Source organism: Pseudonaja textilis, chromosome 10, assembly GCF_049901715.1.
Source record: "Pseudonaja textilis isolate UNSWEBS1 chromosome 10, rPseTex1.2, whole genome shotgun sequence".
Classification (NCBI taxonomy): domain Eukaryota; kingdom Metazoa; phylum Chordata; class Lepidosauria; order Squamata; family Elapidae; genus Pseudonaja; species Pseudonaja textilis.
The window spans coordinates 10,584,594-10,603,363 of record NC_141999.1 but is presented as its reverse complement, the minus strand read 5'-3'; the positions used below and the strand labels follow the sequence as shown (position 1 = coordinate 10,603,363).

General features: G+C 39.1%; 2 protein-coding genes and 1 long non-coding RNA gene across 4 annotated transcripts in view; 2 read left to right on the top strand and 1 right to left on the bottom strand.

Moving 5' to 3' along the window:
- The window catches only part of CRYBG2 (crystallin beta-gamma domain containing 2), a 75,023-nt gene extending 69,247 nt beyond the window's left edge, over window positions 1–5,776 (top strand). The window contains exons 18-22 of the mRNA XM_026702555.2: window positions 100–239; window positions 1,273–1,396; window positions 2,129–2,287; window positions 3,171–3,330; window positions 5,050–5,776. Of these exons, the coding sequence (XP_026558340.2) occupies window positions 100–239; window positions 1,273–1,396; window positions 2,129–2,287; window positions 3,171–3,330; window positions 5,050–5,138 (672 nt within the window). The 3' untranslated portion in view covers window positions 5,139–5,776. The remainder of the gene's footprint in view (window positions 1–99; window positions 240–1,272; window positions 1,397–2,128; window positions 2,288–3,170; window positions 3,331–5,049) is intronic.
- Window positions 5,777–11,161: 5,385 nt separating this feature from the next.
- Window positions 11,162–18,252, bottom strand: LOC148124899 (uncharacterized). Its single transcript, XR_015744767.1, has 2 exons — window positions 17,762–18,252; window positions 11,162–12,131 (listed from the first exon to the last, which is right to left on the bottom strand). It is a non-coding gene; the product is annotated as an uncharacterized LOC148124899 (long non-coding RNA).
- UBXN11 (UBX domain protein 11) overlaps window positions 18,191–18,770 on the top strand; it is a 29,734-nt gene continuing 29,154 nt past the window's right edge. For both annotated transcript variants that reach the window (XM_087939667.1, XM_087939666.1), the window contains exon 1: window positions 18,191–18,341. In XM_087939667.1, coding sequence (XP_087795793.1) covers window positions 18,326–18,341 — 16 coding nt within the window. In that variant the 5' untranslated portion in view covers window positions 18,191–18,325. The remainder of the gene's footprint in view (window positions 18,342–18,770) is intronic.

Here is an 18,770-nt window from a genome sequence, read left to right as displayed (position 1 = left end):
AAGCTTTTCAAGCATACTTTGAGCCCACATTTTATTGTTTCACCGAATAACCCTACCTTTCTTTCATCCTTTTCTTTACTTGTCTTGGTTTTTTTACAGTTCTTCTCTGAGCCTTCCATCTTTCTGCATGGATTGGAGTGTTTCGAAGGGAAAGAGATTGAGTTGAATAGTGAAGTACGCAGTTTGAAAGCTGAAGGGTTCAATAATCACGTGCTCTCTGTTCGAGTAAAGGGTGGGATGTAAGTAAAGAAAAAAAAAATAAGGAGGTGGACTGTTGGTTCATTTCACTTTGCATTGAGTTTGTCTCCTTCCAGACCACACATTCAGCCCAGCTTCTCATGAAGTTGTCTCAAAATGTTTATCTGAACATTGAATCCATTTTCAATAGTGTTTATACATTATTGTTCAAATTGTTTCCTCCTTGTGTAATTGTATCAGCCATTTTCACCATGGAGCAATGCTTTTTATATGCATATCCTTCTAATATATGTCTTCAGGTGCATATTTTGCATTTGTTCTTATTTGATTATTCTGGCTTTGGTTACCACAGGTGCCTCTGAAGGATTCTGGGTTTGTGCCTTCAAGTCAGCATTGACTCTTGGCAACTGCCTGGAATGGTCCTTCCAGTTTTCTTGCAAGATTTTTTTTGAAGTGGATTGCCATTATTCCTTCCTAGGGCTGAGAGAGAGGGACTGGTTTAAGGTCACCCAACTGGATTTATGCCTAAAGTAGGGCTAGAATAGTTGGTGCCTTAACCACTACATCAAACTGGCTCTCACTGACTGAAGGACTGGGTGGTTTGAAAGCCAACACATCTCAAGAGAACATTAATTGAGGGCCATTGCTATAATATTATCATTTTTCAAGGCAGTACACATTTCTTCTTGAGACTGATTGTGTACAGAATAAATGTATAGCGTCCTTGGTGCTCTTTGAGCTTGATTGTTTTGTTGCAGATGTTTCATTACCTAATTAGGTAACATCATCAGTGTTGTGTAGTAATCACTATTATCTCCATAGTTTGGTAATGAAAAGTTAGGGGTAGTAACCCTACTACTTACTTGGGTAGTAAAACATCTGCAAGAAAACAACCAAGTTCAGAGAGCACCAAGGACCTCACAGTTCAACCCTGAGCTGCAAATATTCTCTTCTCTTGGAACAATTAATGTATCCTGGGCTTCTTTGAACAAAAAATATTTGATGACTGATAGTGATCAATGGGATTTTTGTTAATGCTTTTCTTTCTATGGTTGGTTTCATGCCAATTCACAGCTGGGTGCTGTGCGAACACAGTGACTTCCGAGGCCGTCAGTGGGTTTTAGAATGCATAGAGATCACCAACTGGCCAACATACAGTGGGGTTCAACATATTGGCTCCCTGTATCCCATCAAGCAGGTGAGTCTCACAGTTTTCTGATCATCTGGGATGGATGGGTAAACATGGGAGGAACTGAATGACCAGACTCAACTCTGGTGGCACTTGGGTAGGGTGAGGGATGCTAGAAGGAAATAAAGCAAACAGATAGGAGATTTCTATGTATGTTATAACTAAGAAATACATTATACATATTGCTTCTTCATCTAAGAAAGGATTGCAGGTCTGCATTAGGAATAATATCTCAAGAGTATAAGCTCTTTTGGAAAGAAAATGTTTGTAAAACAGTGGTCTCTCTTCTCCTGAAAAGGAAGAAGGAAGGTTTTCTCTATATATATCAGGGGTCTCCAACCTTAGCAACTTTAAGACTTGTGGATTTCAACTCCCAGAAAGCAAAGCTGGCTGAGGAATTCTGGGAGTTGAAGTCCACAAGTCTTAAAGTTGCCAAGGTTGGAGACCCCTGCTCTATATGGTGCATTTCTTCTTGGGGCCAAGAGTTAGGCTAGCTAGAGGACTTTGGGGGCATCTTTCAATTCTATGACCAATATAGTTCTTTGCAACCAGAATTTTCTGCCTGTATTTTTGTTGCTCTGTGTTCCTGTAACTGTAACATCTAAGTAAGCATTCCCAATCTTGGTTACCAATTCTGTAGAGATATTATTCCACAGTACAGGACTTGTTTACAAGCACAGACAATTCAAACTAATTCACAGTGTGCCATGTTTACCTTGTTCTCTCCTCCCCTTTTTGCAGAGAAGGGTCTATTTCCGAATAAAAAATCAAGAGTTGAAGTCCTTCCTGTCTGTGCCCGATGATGTTGAAGACATGAAAGCTGGACGAGTTCTGGTTTCGGAGATCAGTGACCAGAACAGCTGCATCTGGTACTATGAAGAGGGACTTATAAAGAACCATGTAAGGACCTTCATCCGCCTGGATAGAGATAGAGATTGAGGCAATCAAGAATGTATCAATCTGGTTCTAGACATATCCAAACATTTATATCAGGTCCGAGGAACTTGTCTACCTGTAGGACAAATAGTGTAGAAACAAGCAAGATGAGTATATATCCTAGATGTGGGACTTGCAACATTAAGAATTCCAACCATTTCTCCATTTGATCTCTTCATTAGATTTCTATCCCACTTGCTCAGATCGTCCTCCACCTCTGGAGTGAATAAAACAATTCAATTTGTCCATCTATATTGGCTACTTCAGTTTCTCCAAGATTCTGTTTTTTCTAAATAATCATTATGTAGTAACCCATGATCCTGTACTATCCTGTAGCAGAATGCAAATTCTCTATCTTTTAAAATGTTTGTAGTGGCTTTTGGGCCATCACTAAGATCACATGGTTGCCTCCAAAGACAGGCAAGATTGTCCATTCATCCATAGAAATGTCAGGAAAGAGGTTTTGGAGGCCTAGTGTCCAAAAGCCAACATTGTTAACCAGATATTTCTGGTCCCCCAAATTCAGTTGCTTCTTATCCTGGACTTAATAAGTGGTCATCATGATTAGCAACCATTGATGGAGGTGTATCATCCAAGAGTTGAAAGTCTTGCACAAGCCAATAATGTCTACCTTTGTTGGAGGATATAATCCCTTTAGTCTCAGCCAACTAATCCAATAGCTGTTATTCATGGTGATTATCGAGATTGTCCTCCAATGTATCTAGACCAGATCAGGTTGAGGAAAGATCTCATAATTAATGCTACTTGAAGACGAAGATAAAGAGTACTAATAATGCTACTTTTTACCAGAATTGGTAAAAATGCTTAACCTGTTCTTGGTTTTCAGGTTGCACCCAATATGAGTCTCCAGGTGATTGGTGCAGCTGCAAAGGGCACCAAAGTGGTGTTATGGTCTGAGAGTCGAATGCCTCGGCAGACATGGAGAATTGATTCATCTGGGAGAATATGCAGCCAGATGTTTGAAGATAAAGTTCTAGATGTGAAAGGTAAGAGAATAGGGAGTGATAATTCTGAGCTAATTCTAATTTAGCTCCAAAGAACAATTTCAGAAGACAGGATTTAGGAGAGACTAAACAACCTGTGCTGCATCGGGGCATTGTTTTAAAGATATTTGCTTACCAGATTCCTCAATGTCTTCAACAATGACAGAGCTTCTAATATACTGCCTTCCGTGGAAAAATCGGAATATATATATTGAGAGACATGTCTGCCTTAAAAATAGCCAGGGGTGAGATTCTACCGGTTTGAAACCGGTTTGGGTGAACCGGATGTTAAAATTACATCTGGTCCGCCGAACTGATATTTCAACTGACCGGCTGGCCCCGCCTACCCTGCCCCTCCCCTCCCTTCCAGGAGTCTCCACGCAATGGGAGGGGGAAAAACAGGCCTTCCGGAAATCTGGAAACAGACCTGTTTCCAGCTTCCGGAGGGCCTCCAGAGCCCGGGGGAGGCCATTTTCACCTTCCCAGAGGCCCGGGGGAGGCTTCCAGACCCTTGGGATGGCGAAAAACGCCTCTTCCGGAAGTACCGGAGGTCGTGAAACGGGCCTGTTTCCAGCTTCCAATGTGCCTCCAGAGCCCGGGGGAGGCTGTTTTTCACCTTCCCAGAGGCCTGGGGAAAACCTCTGGACCCTTGGGAAGGAGAAAGTCCACGGGAAACCAGAAACAGGAAGTTCTGGTAGGCCACACCCACCATGGCCACACCCACCCAGCAACTGGGCAGCGAACTGGTTGCTGGGATTTTTTGAGTTCCACCCCTGAAAATAGCCCATGTTGAACTGCATAGCACAGTCAAACATCAGAACAGGAAACGTTTAATGATATTTTGTATAATGTCATAGACTGCTTTATGGTAACGTTTATGTCACAAAATGCTTTATAAATTTTGCCAAATTAGGGGAGTCATGGCATCCTAGATTTTGGACACATTCTGTAAATTAGACCATTTGAAGTACTTTGGTTCAGAAGGTTTTGTCCCATTTTGCCCAGTTAAAGGTTACAGGAATCACAACAATATACAGTAGTGCTTGATACCCTGTGTTTCTTGTAGGCATTATGTCATAGTAATTTATAGATATGTAAGACAACATATATATTACAACAATATTTAATAGTTGATATTGTTTAAATTGCTTATATGCATTATGGTGAAATATTGTAATATATTATGTATATGACATTATATGACATTACCTCATGATAACATAGATAATTACACAAATAGTTAATACAGCAATGTAACATTTCATATTGTAAGAGTCTTTAAAATGCATGGATACGCTATGTGAAACAGAATACGTTATAATAATATAGTTCTTGTGCTTAAAATGCATATATAGTTAATGCATATGAATATGTTAAAAAGCATGCTGGAATTGTTCTCATGCATTTAAAATGCTTATCTGTGTTTTCATAGTAATATTTCATATACAGTATAATATGTAATATAGCTAATTGCAGTAATATAGCACATGATCTGCATTATCTTCTAGTGATGTAGAAATATGTCAATAGTGTGTAATATTAACTTAATATGGGCTTTTAATGCTGGGCTCAACTTTGTTTGTAAGTGGAGGACTACCTAGACTGGACCAAGTTGAAATGATATTGGAAGAAATTGATCTCCCACGTTGTGCCTTGTAGTTTATGTACAACTTCCCACTGCTTCTTTCCCACGCGCACTCACCCTTTCCTCCTCTCTTGCAGGAGGCAGAACTTATGACCGGGATCACGCTGTCCTCTGGGAATCCTCTGAAGAGAGACCCACACAGATTTGGGATGTTCAAGTGCTGTGAAGAAGGCAGTGAAGAGATCAGGAGCCAGACAGGAGCTTGCCTTGCAAGTCATGTTTGGGTTGGAAAAGACTGACCATGTTTTTGGTCAAGCTAAGCCAACTGTCTGAAAAAAGATCTGTTTGATGACACAGATCTGAGACTGACTTCCTCAGTCGGTTTGCACTGGACATTTTCTTCCTTTTATGCTTTTTTTTTAATATTTAGCTGCCCAGAGTGATGCTTTCCAAAGTACAGATTATTGCACAATTCGAAGAGGTGAGTTATTCACCGTTGACAGGGCTGGGACTCAAATAGGAAGAGTATCCCAGCTGGATTGGATATTTAAAGAGAAATTCAATTAACATAAAAACATATACATATATACATATATATATAGGCATGCACAATCATGCTTGTGCCTTTTACTCTTTTTTTTTCCTAAGGGAAAGGCCTTCCTACCTTTTAAAAAATCTATTTATGTATCTATGTACCATAAGATGCTTTTGTAAACTTATCTCTCTCTGGTGAATTTGTTTGATTCTCTTATTTCCCACTGAAATAAGCTCCAGGCATTTGATGAGTATGGAAATATACAGGATTATGAAAAAGGTTAGGCACTTTGTAGCATCTCCCTTGGCAGAAATAAAGGCTTACAAACATTTCCTGTAGCCAGATTATAATCTTTATCTTGTATAATTTGTTTATAATTATTTATAATTTTTTTCCTATTCTTTCTTGCAGAATTCTTCTTGCTCAGAAATATTTTTTCACTTTATTGCATGCACTGCATATCTGAAATCTTCCTGTAGCATATTAATAATATTAAAATCTGAGGTTACCTGTAAGGACATAAAGTATACAAAACTTGTCCACAAAGAAAATGTTAGTGATAATTAGCTGAGATCCCAAACATTATCCAAAATTGAATAAAAGGTTCATTTTGTAGGGAGGTACTGATCATCTATATTTCTTTCTATCATTAAACAGACTCTGGTGGAAGGTTACAGTGAGTTACAGAAATAATTGGGTCTCATCATAGTTTCAGCCATTGGAGGGCAATGTTTGATTTGAATTGTATATTGCAGTTTTGCTGGCAAATGAATTCTCATGTCTTCTATTAAGGAGGAGAGTTTCTCATATGATATTGCACAAAGCTACATTCGGTAGAGCCATAACTGGTAGTGGCTCCTCACAGGAATGTGTGAAAAACTAAATACAAATATATTTTGACCTCTTTCTTTAAAGTGACATCGCATTGCTCTTCTATTATCTATTCTATAATTGGACTTAGAATGACTGTGAAGAGTATTGGGGACCACTTCTTTATATTTGCTTTTATTTCTTTTCAATTGTTTGCTTGCTTGCTTTTTCTTTTTCCTTCCTTCCTTCCTTCCTTCCTTCCTTCCTTCCTTCCTTCCTTCCTTCCTTCCTTCCTTCCTTCCTTCCTTCCTTCCTTCCTTCCTTCCTATTAATTTGTGTTAGCTTTTGTCTTCTTGTTTCAAAGTTTTAATAAAAATTATATATGTATATTTTAAAAAAGGAATGTGTGAAAAACAAATGCATAGGCTATGCCAGTTTTTTAAAAACTTTTTTGCCCTGATGAGCCTTTTAAAACATTCCTGGAAATAATAATGTGATCTTACTTTCAAAGGTCAATGCTCAGATGGTTGGCTTAAGTCAAAGGCTATGGATGGAGAACACTGTAGGATTTCCATCCTCTTTATTAATGGGTTCATTTTCCTGGGTACTGAAAAAATAAACCCTGCTACCATTAAACTTATCTTTCCATAAAGTACCAGGCTGCCATAGAAGCCTTGGTACAAAACATTGATTTAGCATTGGAAATTTTAAGACTTGTGGACTTCAACTCCCAGAATTCTCCAATTTTGAAAGTTGAAGTTCACAAATCGTAAAGTTGCCAAGTTTGGAGACTCCAGATTCTACATAAAACAAAATAATGAAATAATTATTTCTCCTTCTCTTCAGCATAGCAGAGTCCTAACAACCCTTCAGCTTGATTCTGTCTTCTTCTGGCCAGGACAGCACAATCAAGTAAAGTCTTTCCACTTTCCTTTTCTAAAAATTCTTATGCAGCTTATAAACACCTTTGGAAATGAAGATGATTCTGAAGTCTCATAGAGGAATACTTGGCTTATTGGTGTCCATAAATGCTATGGGGAGGACCCTCCAAATAATGAGAAAAATGCATCTAATTAGATGTTGTATTTCTTGAAAATGACCCATAAATCCATCAAATCCCCATCTTTCTTTGGAATAATTTTTCAGGGACTCCATTCAGAGGAAAAGGAGAAACTCCCATTGAATTTGTGGCTTGAGGTCCTGAAACAAGAGAGTATCTTTACTTTAATAGCTGTGACAAGCTACACTGGCTTTAATATAGCTTTATGACAAGCTACATTGGCCTCAATATCCTCTTTTTCTTTCTTGTTTACTTCTGGCCAGTATCCCAGCCAGGTCCTGGGAAGAAAGTACATTGAATGTGGGAGGACAAGGTTTTCCTTGATGTGTGGAACCGGTTATGACACACCCTTTGGAATACTTTAAGGATCAAACAGTTGAGAAGAAGGAATTTGGAAGCCTTTGCATGTCCTTGAACCCACAGAAATCGATGCAGTTGTGGAATGTGCTGTGGAGAAATTCCATTACTGTAGAAGCATCCTGCAGAGCAGTCTTTCTCAAGTGTGGACTTCAACTCTCAGAATTCCCCAGCCAGCATATTGGCTAGGGCAGCAGTTCTCAATCTATGCTTCATGGATCTCTTGGAGTGTGTGTGTGTGTGTGTGTGTGTGTGTGTGTGTGTGTGTGTGATTTCATCACAGGGGGTCCACAAAGGCTTGAAGAAATGTTATGATTTAAATATTGAGTTAAGTCTTGGGGGTCTGTAGCCAAGGTTCTTGGTCACAAAAGGTATTTAAGGGGAGGTCTGTGGTGAAGAAAAGACTGAGAACCACTAGGCTAGGGGATTCTGGGAATTGAAGTCAACATATCTTAAAGTTGCCAAGCATCAGAAACACTGCTGTAGTGGGTTTGTTTCTGATTCCTGCTCCTCTTTAATTGCCTCTGCTTTAGGCCCTGAATATTCGTGAATATTCTCCATTAACTAATGAATGACAAAGTCTAACATGTTGATGTTGATTTTGAATGGTACCGGAACAAGAAGACAGACTTTATTGTGTGCAGCTAAGGGGTTCCTACGGCTTTCTCCTAGGCTATGAAGCAGAAAGGAGGCAACGTCGTGTTGTCAGGGCATGTTGATATTGTGGCTGGGTGCAAATGGGAAATGACTTTATGGATGAACCTGTTCTGGCTATAAAGTTTGTGAGGTTTTCTCCAGGGCTTAATGAGGCTGCTTAATGCTCGGTGTGCGTGTGTTCACGGGGGGGGGATAATCAAAGTAATTGAAAGGCGGCACTTCCTTTCCCATTGCGTCCATGAAGACAGAGAAGAAGTAAGACTGAGGTAAGCAGTTTGTGGTAGAGAAGAGGAAACGGTTTCCTATCTTTATCTGAAACATCAGGTTCACATGTTTTATAGGCAAACGGAGCATGATGTATCACAGCAGAGTGGGTGAGGAACACATACATCCTGTTTTGAACCTTGAAACAAAATACATGCCAAAGAAGAACTTCCACTGTATTATGCTTAGTTGTATCGGCCTCTTGGTTTTTCTTAAATCTTCCCCATTTTGCTTTGCAGCTGAACATGAAATTCCAAAAGGCAGGGTTTGTCTCCAACCTATGAAATCAGCACCAGAAACCCCATGTACGCACACAGTCACAAAATGAGTGGTTCGATGCCCTCCTCTCCCCTCTCCAAGAACTGATGGTGATAAGACCTGAAGGCAGAAAAAATTACCCACTTCCTGGATGGTGCATTGTTCAGCTCAGTGGGTGTAAGATTACTAGCGTTGTAGGCTTTGCGGCTGTCACTAGGAGTTGAGGAGACTCTGTAAAATGAGCAGGTGTTCTAGTCATCTTGACACCCTCAGAAGCTGCAGAATGTTTGCAAAAAAAGCAACAACAGCCCCAACCCCCTACAATAGCATTGTTTTTTTGCCAGTTTAAGTAGGAACACAGTCAATAAATAAGGCGAAAAAAAAGGGGGAGGCAAATTTGTCTTAAACAATAACCAGACGTTTAGAGCTTAAATCTGAAATAACATTAATTTCGGATTAATTTCGGGATTGCACTTTTATTGTTAGTAGGATACGTCAGTCTACTGAAAATGTAAAATAGTTAATCAGGGAGCCTCCAGGGACATATATACAAATGAAATATGATGTGATACAAGACTGTCTCCAGAAATTGGTGAGGTCTCAGAAGGTCCCTAAGAGGTCTCTAAGACTGGAGGGGAAGAAATACTGACTCCTGTTTGAGTTCTAATAGAACCTAGGGTTGGAAGGGCCCTTAGAGGTCTTCTAGTCACTCCCCTGCTCAGGCAGGGGACCCTATACTATTCCAGATAAATGCCTGACAAATATAAATACAGATAATACTACATATACTATAAATACAAAAAAAAAAAAAAACCCACCACAAATGCAAATAACAAATAAATCTAAACACATGCCCTGGTTTAGAGCTGAAAAAGCAAGCAGTAATTTTGCAAGAAAGAATTGCTAAAAAGAAGAGCTTGAACGCCATTGGAACAGAGACTTGGGAATTGTTTCCATCTACAAATAGAAATAAAAGCAATCGGGGGAAGGAGAGACCCTGTAAATCTTTCTGTCCAGAACTGAAAAGCAGATAGGACTTTTGCAAAGAATTACTAAAAGGGTTCGCACACTGTGGGACTCTCTGCTTGCAAGGATGACTGTCATCCCAATGGATTCATTTATGTATACTCACTTTTTATGCATACTGTACTGATTTCATGTATACATAATAAATAACTCCACATCAGCTTGAAGAGCAGTACTGAATGAAATGATACCATGGGCACATTTTTATTAATGGCCTGGATGAAGGAGTTGAGGAAATGGTTATCAGACTTGCTGATGTTGTAAAATTAAGAGGAAGGATCAACACTTTGGAAGAGAAAGAGAATATTCAAAAAGATTCAGAATGGCCAATAAAAACAACAGGATAAAATTTAGCAGGAAATATATATATATGAAATTCGGCTTCTGGGGTGAAAAAATATAGGAATCTAGTTCATAAATGTGGAAAAGATCTTGGTGTTTTACCAGTGTTTCTCAACCTTGGCAGGTTTCGGATATGTGGACTTCAACTCCCAGAATTCCCCAGCCAGCTTTGCTTTGCTGGCTGGGGAATTCTGGGAATTGAAACCCACACATTTTAAACTTGCCAAGGATGAAAAAGTAGGCCAGAGGCTTAGGGTGAGCCAATAGAGACACAGCTGCTTAATTAAGGTAAATACTATAGAAGACAATAAAGTCCAAGTCATAGGACATAGTAGTCTCTTTCTACTCAGTCCAATCTTTTTATATCCCTATGAGCTGCCCAAAGAATTTAGAAATTTTTATAAGGTGAGATCAGACTGATATACATGCCATGAAACCCACCATTTAGGGCAGGGGCATCAAACTCGATTTCATTGAGGGCTGCATTCAGGGTTGTGATTGACCTTTGGGGACCAGGATGGGCATGGCCAGGATGGGCGTGGCCAGCTCAACATCACTTGTGTCAGGGGCGTCTGTGGGGGCCTGAGCGCTCTGCCAACGAAAACAGGCTTGCGAGCTCCATTTTCAACCATGACGGCCTCCTGCTGCCCTCTGCCAGTGAAAACAGCGCTTGCAGGGCTCCACAAGCTCCATTTTCGCTGGCAGAGACACCGCGGGCTGGTCCTTCGCAGTTTCCAGAGCGGCCCCATGGGCCAGATCTAAGCACCCTGTGAGCCGGCTCTCGGGCCTTGAATTTGACACCCCTGATGTAGGGTTTGCCCTGTCTTTGCCTTACTTTCTTCAAAGAATTTACAGTTATTTTGCTCTTCTGTGAAACTAACTAAATAGCCTTGCCTTGAAGGATTTTCTTAAATAGCCCAGACAATTAAAAAAGACAGGATTGCCAGCTAGCCAAAAAGCTTTTATTTAAATCAACCTGCATATATATTACAGATGGTGACAGCAACCTATTTATAAAACAAACTTGTATCTTATGTTATTCTTTTCACTTTGAGCTGTTTACATTCTGTAAATGGCCAAATGCAAAACCTCTGATTACATTTCACATAAACGTAGGTGCAGTTACAATCAAAGACATTCTATATGTTTGGTTACTTCAAGTCCTCTCCTGTGCTGTTAAAGAAGGATAATCTGGTGGAACCACCACACTAGATCTTGCTTTACTGGTATTCTTGTATTGAAAAGCTGGAGCTCAAGATGAAGCCTCCTGGATGGAGGAATTACTTCTTTCTTTGAGACAAGAGAAGGATTCTCACAAGGTGGATTCATGGAAAAAGATATAATCATTTCTCCAGGGGTGACATCATAGTCACTTGGGAGGCCAAATATAAAAGAGCATCAGTCGGATGGACACCATAATGGATGACAGGCATGTGTGGCTTATGTCTCTTCCTCTGCAGAAGGATCTTGTGCCTTTTGTAGGAAAGTATGATCTGGATTATTTCTCTCAGGCACAGAAGATGCATCTGAGATATTTTATAGCTCTTCTTACACAGATTTCCTCTGAACAATGACAGTCATATGTAACATTACAAACAAATGCATGTACTTGAGTATTGACATCAGACATTTTCCTGGCTTTCTTTTCATTTCCTCGTTTAGCTGGCCGATGCAATGAAATCATGGCTAGTCCAACATGTTGGAGTAATTGCAGCAAGAGCAGGATGCTGGATTATTAAGCAATTAGCAATGGAAAAGAGCTCCGTTTCTTAAACTTGGGTAGGATTGATGAGCCTTCATGTTCTCATGAAAAGTGAAGCTCATTACATGTGAAGAAGATGGACCACCATCCACATCAGTGGCAGCAAAATGAAAACTGGGCTCTCAGACACCATTATGCCAGTGGACTTCTGAAAGAGAAATTGAGAAAGATGTTTTATATTGGGTCAAATAGGGTGTCCACAAACCTCTACACTAACAATTAGTTTATTCACTGACACATGTCCCCATTCATAGAGCTGGAATATATGTTTGTCCTGTATATACACATACATTTGACATCTATTTATGCTGCCAGAGTAGAGAGAGAGGTCTTCAGACTGTTCAGAGTAGCTTTGGAAAGTGAGATGGGTGGTATGCAAAATTTAAAAATAAAATGAAAATGAAACGTATGCAAAATAGAAGAACATGGAACATTTGCTCCCAAATATTGTTAACATCTGTTCCTCCTCCCCTCCTAACAATACCTAAGATATTCTAATATGATTAGAGAAGCAAAAGTTTAAAAAAAACAGAAAAGAATTTTTTATAGGAAATTCAGTGGTACCTTGGTACTCAATGGCTTTGAAACTCATCGCGTTTGGTACTCAATGCATTTTGACATGAAAATTTTTGTCCCGGTATTCATCGTTAATTTGGTAGTCAATGCACAAGTTAGAACGTGTCGGTGTCGGCTGCCTTGTGACTCACTGTTCCTTATGGGAAAAAATTGCTTGGTACTCATTGTTTTTGGTTCTCATCCTGGAACCAATTAAGCAGGAGTATTGGGGTAGCACTGTATATGGAAAGGATACTTTTTAGGGTTCCCTTTAAGCCACTCCATTAAAGCTAAAAGTCTAGGCGAACATTGACTGCAGGACAGATAGATCCAAACCACAAGGAGGAAGTGGGTGTGCCACTCAACTCAGAGTTCATTGTGCATTTTAAATAAGGTCTGAAAAAGAACATCTAAGTGCATCTAGCTTCAAAACTCCATGTGCTTCCAACTCTCCAAATCTCACCATATCTAAAAAATGCACAAGAATATTCAAAGCAGGTAGATACATGGAAAAATTGTGGAAAAAGCAGATTGTTGTGAATCGCCCTCACCCTGGGTCAAACAACTCTATGAATCTTAACTGGAACATGAAAACACGCATGATTCCTTTGGGAAGAATTTTTTTTAGACTCTGCACAGGGAATGCCTACTTAAGACATCTGTTGTCCCCATGGTCTCCATGCCATGCTCGTCACAGACCTCCTAACTTTGTCTCATTGTGTTCCAAGGGTTAATTAAAATTCTGTTTATACTTTCATAATGTGTTATGTTCCCCACTGCCCAGATCCCTGCACCAGTTGCTTAAGTTATCAGTTAAACCAAGGATCCCCAAACTTGGCAATTTTAAGACTTGTGGACTTCAACTCCCAATTTGGAGACCTCTGAGTTAAACCAATGCCACTGTTGCAACGGACACATTTGAACTTGAAGAAGCTATGGTTTCCTGTTCCTGCATCTTATTTTAGTGTACAGAAAAGAAAATGCAGAAATAGCTGAAAGGAATGTTTTAAGAAATGTATCTCCAAGGAAACGAATGTCACCCCAAACCTAGGACGATAGAATTGGTTTGGTTTGAACTGTGAACTAATTTGAGCAGACATTCTCTGAAATGTTAAAATAAAGTTCTCGGACGGAAATGAAATGTTGAAATCTCAGACCACGCTGAAATCAATGAGATTTTGGGAGAGCAAGAGGTATCTAGAAGTAGCAGAAGGTTGCACAATTGTACCTGAATTCGAAAGAAGTCGGCCAAGCTCTAATTGATTATATAATCTTTATTGTGAGCATAGATATGATTTAATGCTTGGAAGTTTTAGTTTTTGGACACAATTCAAATGTTAAAGGGTAGGTGGTCCACACTCAAATAATCAGTCAGATAGTCCATGAAAACCTTCGAAAGATTTCTTCTGTTGTGATGGGATTTGGATTCAGCCTAATGTACTTTATAAGGCTGTTTGGCAGTAGCACAGAGCAACATAAATATAATAATGATGATTTTTAAAAATAAGTGACATTTAGTGCAAGGCAGCAGACCAGCTAGATATTAAAACCTTATAAATGCCTCCTTTTGGGCAGCAATATGAATTGATTTGTTTGTACAGAAGTAACATTTATCTGCTCCATGCTTTACCGACATCAGAGAATGCTGTGTTGATTAAATTTAACTCCCAGAATAGTAGCAGTTGGTCATGTTGGTAAAATTTAGCAGGTCTGGAAGATCGAATCTTGAGAAAGTTGATCTGCACCTGTTCCTTCCTTCCCATTTTTTTAAGATGAAACACAATGAAACCGTGCTAATCCTGCTACCCAGTGTAAATTAGATACTGCAAGCGTATTGACTTTCTAATTTTTAGCCAGCAATAACAGCAAGGTCATTTGCTTCTGCTATCCTGACACTAAATGATTTGCTGGGTTTTTTTTTTTTTTTTTTTTGAAGAACCCAATAAACACATCTGCTTGTACAAAAAAGAAAAAAACAACAACATTAATCATGGCCGCTGTGTTTAGCTGATTCGAAAGGAAAATTAAGCAACAGAATATTTTCCATATTTTGCCTTGGCCCAACACAATGGGTCATAAACCAGCCAAATAGTCTACGTTAACATAACATGGCCAACTCACAAAAGTCTAACCAAGGTTAAAACTAATCAAGCCTAGATTTGGTCAAATAGTACGAATGCAACAGTTCTTAAGTTTGTAGCTGCCTGGATTGGGCCTGTTGTGTGAATCCACCCTCTTTTAACATCTTTCTTGACATGTGACCAAATTGTCACAATGTTAAAAATGATGTTTTGAGTTCTATTGAATATCAAGTCTGAGACATATGAAAACACAGCCAGGTTATGGTAAATCTTGCAAAAAGTGTTGGAAGTTTGTGAATGATGGAGAACAGTTTGCCCTTCAAGATAAGTTAAGAACTGGCTGGATTGACTAGAGAAGAATCGGTGAGGTCCTTGTCTTGCTGGACATTATTTTCTGAATAGTGATTTGGAGTGATAAATTCAAAAGCTTGGGACCAGAATTTCCATTGTTAAGGAGCAGAACAGAACAGAACAGAATAGGAGCTGGAAACTTGGGGTCTTCTAGTCCAGCCCCGTTCTCAAGCAGGAGAATCTATACTATTTCAGATAAGTGACTGTCTAGTATGTCCAACTGTACAGCCACAAAAGAAAACAGTCAGCGCAATGGCTGCAACGTGTGACAAAGTAGTTTGGAGTAGTAATTAAAGCACCAGGCTATCAGAAGAAACTGGGAGATGGTGAGTTGTAGTCCAGCCTTAGGCATAAGGGCAGCCATTCACATTCTCTCAGCCATAGGAACATCTGAAAACCCTTGCGAAGAAAACTGCAGGGACTTGTCCAGATAGCCTGAGAATTGGATGTGGTGGAAAAGGAAAAAAAAATGTGTACATGCACACCATACCTAAGTTATAAAATAAAAGAATGGAATAGAATAGGAACCAGATTAAGTTATTTTTAAATGACAGTAGTTGCAGTGTGTGTAAACCTAATTTTAAAAATGCAGGCATTGCATACAATGAATCTTGAACATTTAGAATAAAACTGAAGAAATTGCAGGTTGAGGTCAAATGAGTCAAAGAATAAATTCTTAACTGACACCCACAGTGAGGAAACGAGTGTTTTCTCTGTGCATTATCTAGTGGGTTAAACTAGGGTAACTGAAAGTTAATGAACACAATGGGGTTACTTCAAATTCTTGTTTCTCTCCAAAAGTGAAAGGCAAATCATACCGTATATAGGTTTGTGTCTAAAATAATAGCAAATAGATCTTTTTCATTTCAGTTAATTGCTCATGAATACCACAGCTTCCTTCTGCAGTCTTAGGGTTGTAAGTACACGGTAAACCACGATTCGTATTTTATAAATTACTACAGCTTAACCAAACCCAAATGATCTCCTTACAGTCACCACCTTAAGCTATAAGGCAACTTGTTTGGCTACGTGTTACAGGAACACAGCCAATGTGATTTTTTAAAAAAAGATTGTTCAAAACATTGTTCAAATATAATAATTATGAAGACACATTCATTTCTGGTGTGCTGTATTTCCAAGAGGCTGAATTTAATTGCTGGAAAAATAGTGCACCAGAAAGAAATTTTGTTTGAGTTTCTGTAAGAAATGAATTTTGAGTCAGGATGAGTTTTCTAGAATTTAACTGCAGTTAGCTAAGTGGGCACACGTTCTAACTCTTTAAGTATGGCCATCTCTGGAAACAGTCTGTTGCTATGTTGTTGAAGGATGATTTGGCTCTAAAGCAGTCTGCTTTAAAAGTTGATTAGGATAATGGTAAATATTCCTTTATAAGCCGTGAGGAGAGAGGAAGTCATCATGGCTTAGGTAAGCCCTCCAGTGTTCTCTGCTAAATGCCATGTATATTCTATATAAATATACCATATGATGTTCAGAAAAGGAATTGTATATGTTTGAGCAGACTGAATACAAGGCAACATGGCTGCTATTTTTATGAGATATGTTAAGCCAGAAAAAAGGAGGAAGGTACCTGATTGTCTCTTAGTCCATATTGCACACATCATTTTAACCAAAAGTTGACCCCAAAGGACCAGCACTGGAATTTATAAAACCTGGAATACTTTATGAAGTACTAAAATGATAGGACACATGTGCTCAGTGCTTTGACTTGAATGGGATGTGAAACAGTCCTAGGGTAGATGGATGAATTTGTGCTCAGTAAGTCAAAATAATTGCCAAGTACTCTGGTCTACTGGACTGGACAAAGCATCCAACCATGGGAATGGCCACCAGATGGCAGCAAAGAAATAGAGGGGGAATAAAACCATGTGGTAGTAGATTTCTGCCCCCCAAAACAAGGAAGCCTTGGTAGGTATAGTCTGCTTGCAAAAACCCACTAGGGAGGATGCTCTGAACAGCTTATGGAGACATAGAGAAGAGGAAGGAGGAGCAGAAAAGTCAGGAAAAAAACAGAAAAGAGAATAGTCCAAATGGGAGAATACAGTTTGATGCATTTGCAAAAATTTAACAGGATTCCCTCTGGAAACTGGAATGAAGATATGCCATTTTTTGCCAACTGACTATGGTAATTATTTTTGATCTTTATAAATAAGGATCACCTTATTTATAGTATGCTACTTTATCTACAAACTTTCAACAGTTCCCTCCCCCCAAAAGATACAGAAATAGGAGTTTTCAAAGGCCAACTAGCAATCCCAATAGGATGGTAGACAGTTTGGTATCTATCTATCTATCTATCTATCTATCTATCTATCTATCTATCTATCTATCTATCTATCTATCTATCTATCTATCTATCTATCTATCCATCCATCCATCCATCCATCCATCCATCATCTCATCCATCTATGGTATCATCCCATCCATCCATCCATCTATCATCTACCCAGTCTTAAATAAAAATACAATTATGTCAGTAGAAATCACAACACAGCATGTGTGAGAAAGGCTGTTTGGCATTACAAACAGTTAGCAAATAAGTTCTATATAACTTAGGGAAATTTCATCCTTAGTAGAAATCCACTAATACCAATTATGAAGCATAAACCATTGAAGTCTTATGGATTATTGCTTGGAAATCAGTTCTTCCACGTTTAGTAGAACGTCTAAGAAATATATCCCTCATTGAAAACCTGTACCTAGTTCACAAACACCTATTTCCTTCAATAAAAGCCTGATGTTTGAAATAACCAAAGATTCTAATTCAACTCACCTTATCATCTGTTGTATTTTGAGGTGTAGCTTTATCTTTACCTTCAAGTGAAGATTTATCTTGTTCATCAGCCATAACCAGGCTCACCAAGAGAATGGCACCAAGGAGCAAAGTGGCCTTCATGGTTAAGGTCTCTGCAGCTCTCAAGGTTGGAGCGTCTGGGAAAAGCAATCTCTTTCTTAGAAGAGATGCAGAAGGTTTTCTGCTAAGGCAAAAGCAGAAGGAACTTGCCAATCACAACCAGCGTCTTCTGATTTGCTTTTGTGTGGATGATGATGGGTGGGGATTATTATGGTTGGTCCTTTGACACATCCAGAGCTGATCTGCTTGCCTAGAAGAATAAAGCTGCAATAGCTTGGCTTATGGGAGTGCATTCAAGGGACAGCAAACCTTTGATCCGTCAGAGGACAGATAGACATTTTGTAAATCTTATTGCCTGAAAGGAGGGATCTGCAGGCACGACAACTGTCAATCATCTTCCTTTCTTCTGAATGAATATGACGATGTAATGAACCAGGGGACGATTCCAATGATTTCGCCTCTTGTCATGTTTCCCAAAAATCAATGCGGGCCAAGTCCAGTAAGTGTAAAATTCCTAATGTTTGGCAACTTGTGTCATTGCGCCAAAAGCTCCCATTTCAATCGATGTGACAACTGGTTCTTTTCCCCCGCCATAATTTTTCTACCTCAATTTGTAAATCTTAGTATTTTGTTCCTTACTCTGATGGTTTTCATCAGTTTGATTATCTCTCAATATTGCCACATCAGTGAAATTTACCTTGATGATAATATTCTCTTCTGAGGACTGATTTGGCTGTGATTTTTCTCTCTCTCTAAAAGTCAAATTGAATTTTATTTGCCTAAGCTGTTATGTCTATGGAGATCCTCAGTCATCCAGGTCATGGTTGCGCTTTTTTCAAGAGGCAACTGGACTTTATCGTTTATTTTAAAGATGTTTTGCTTCTCATCCATAAGTATATGGATACTTCCTTATCAATCCTTCCATTCC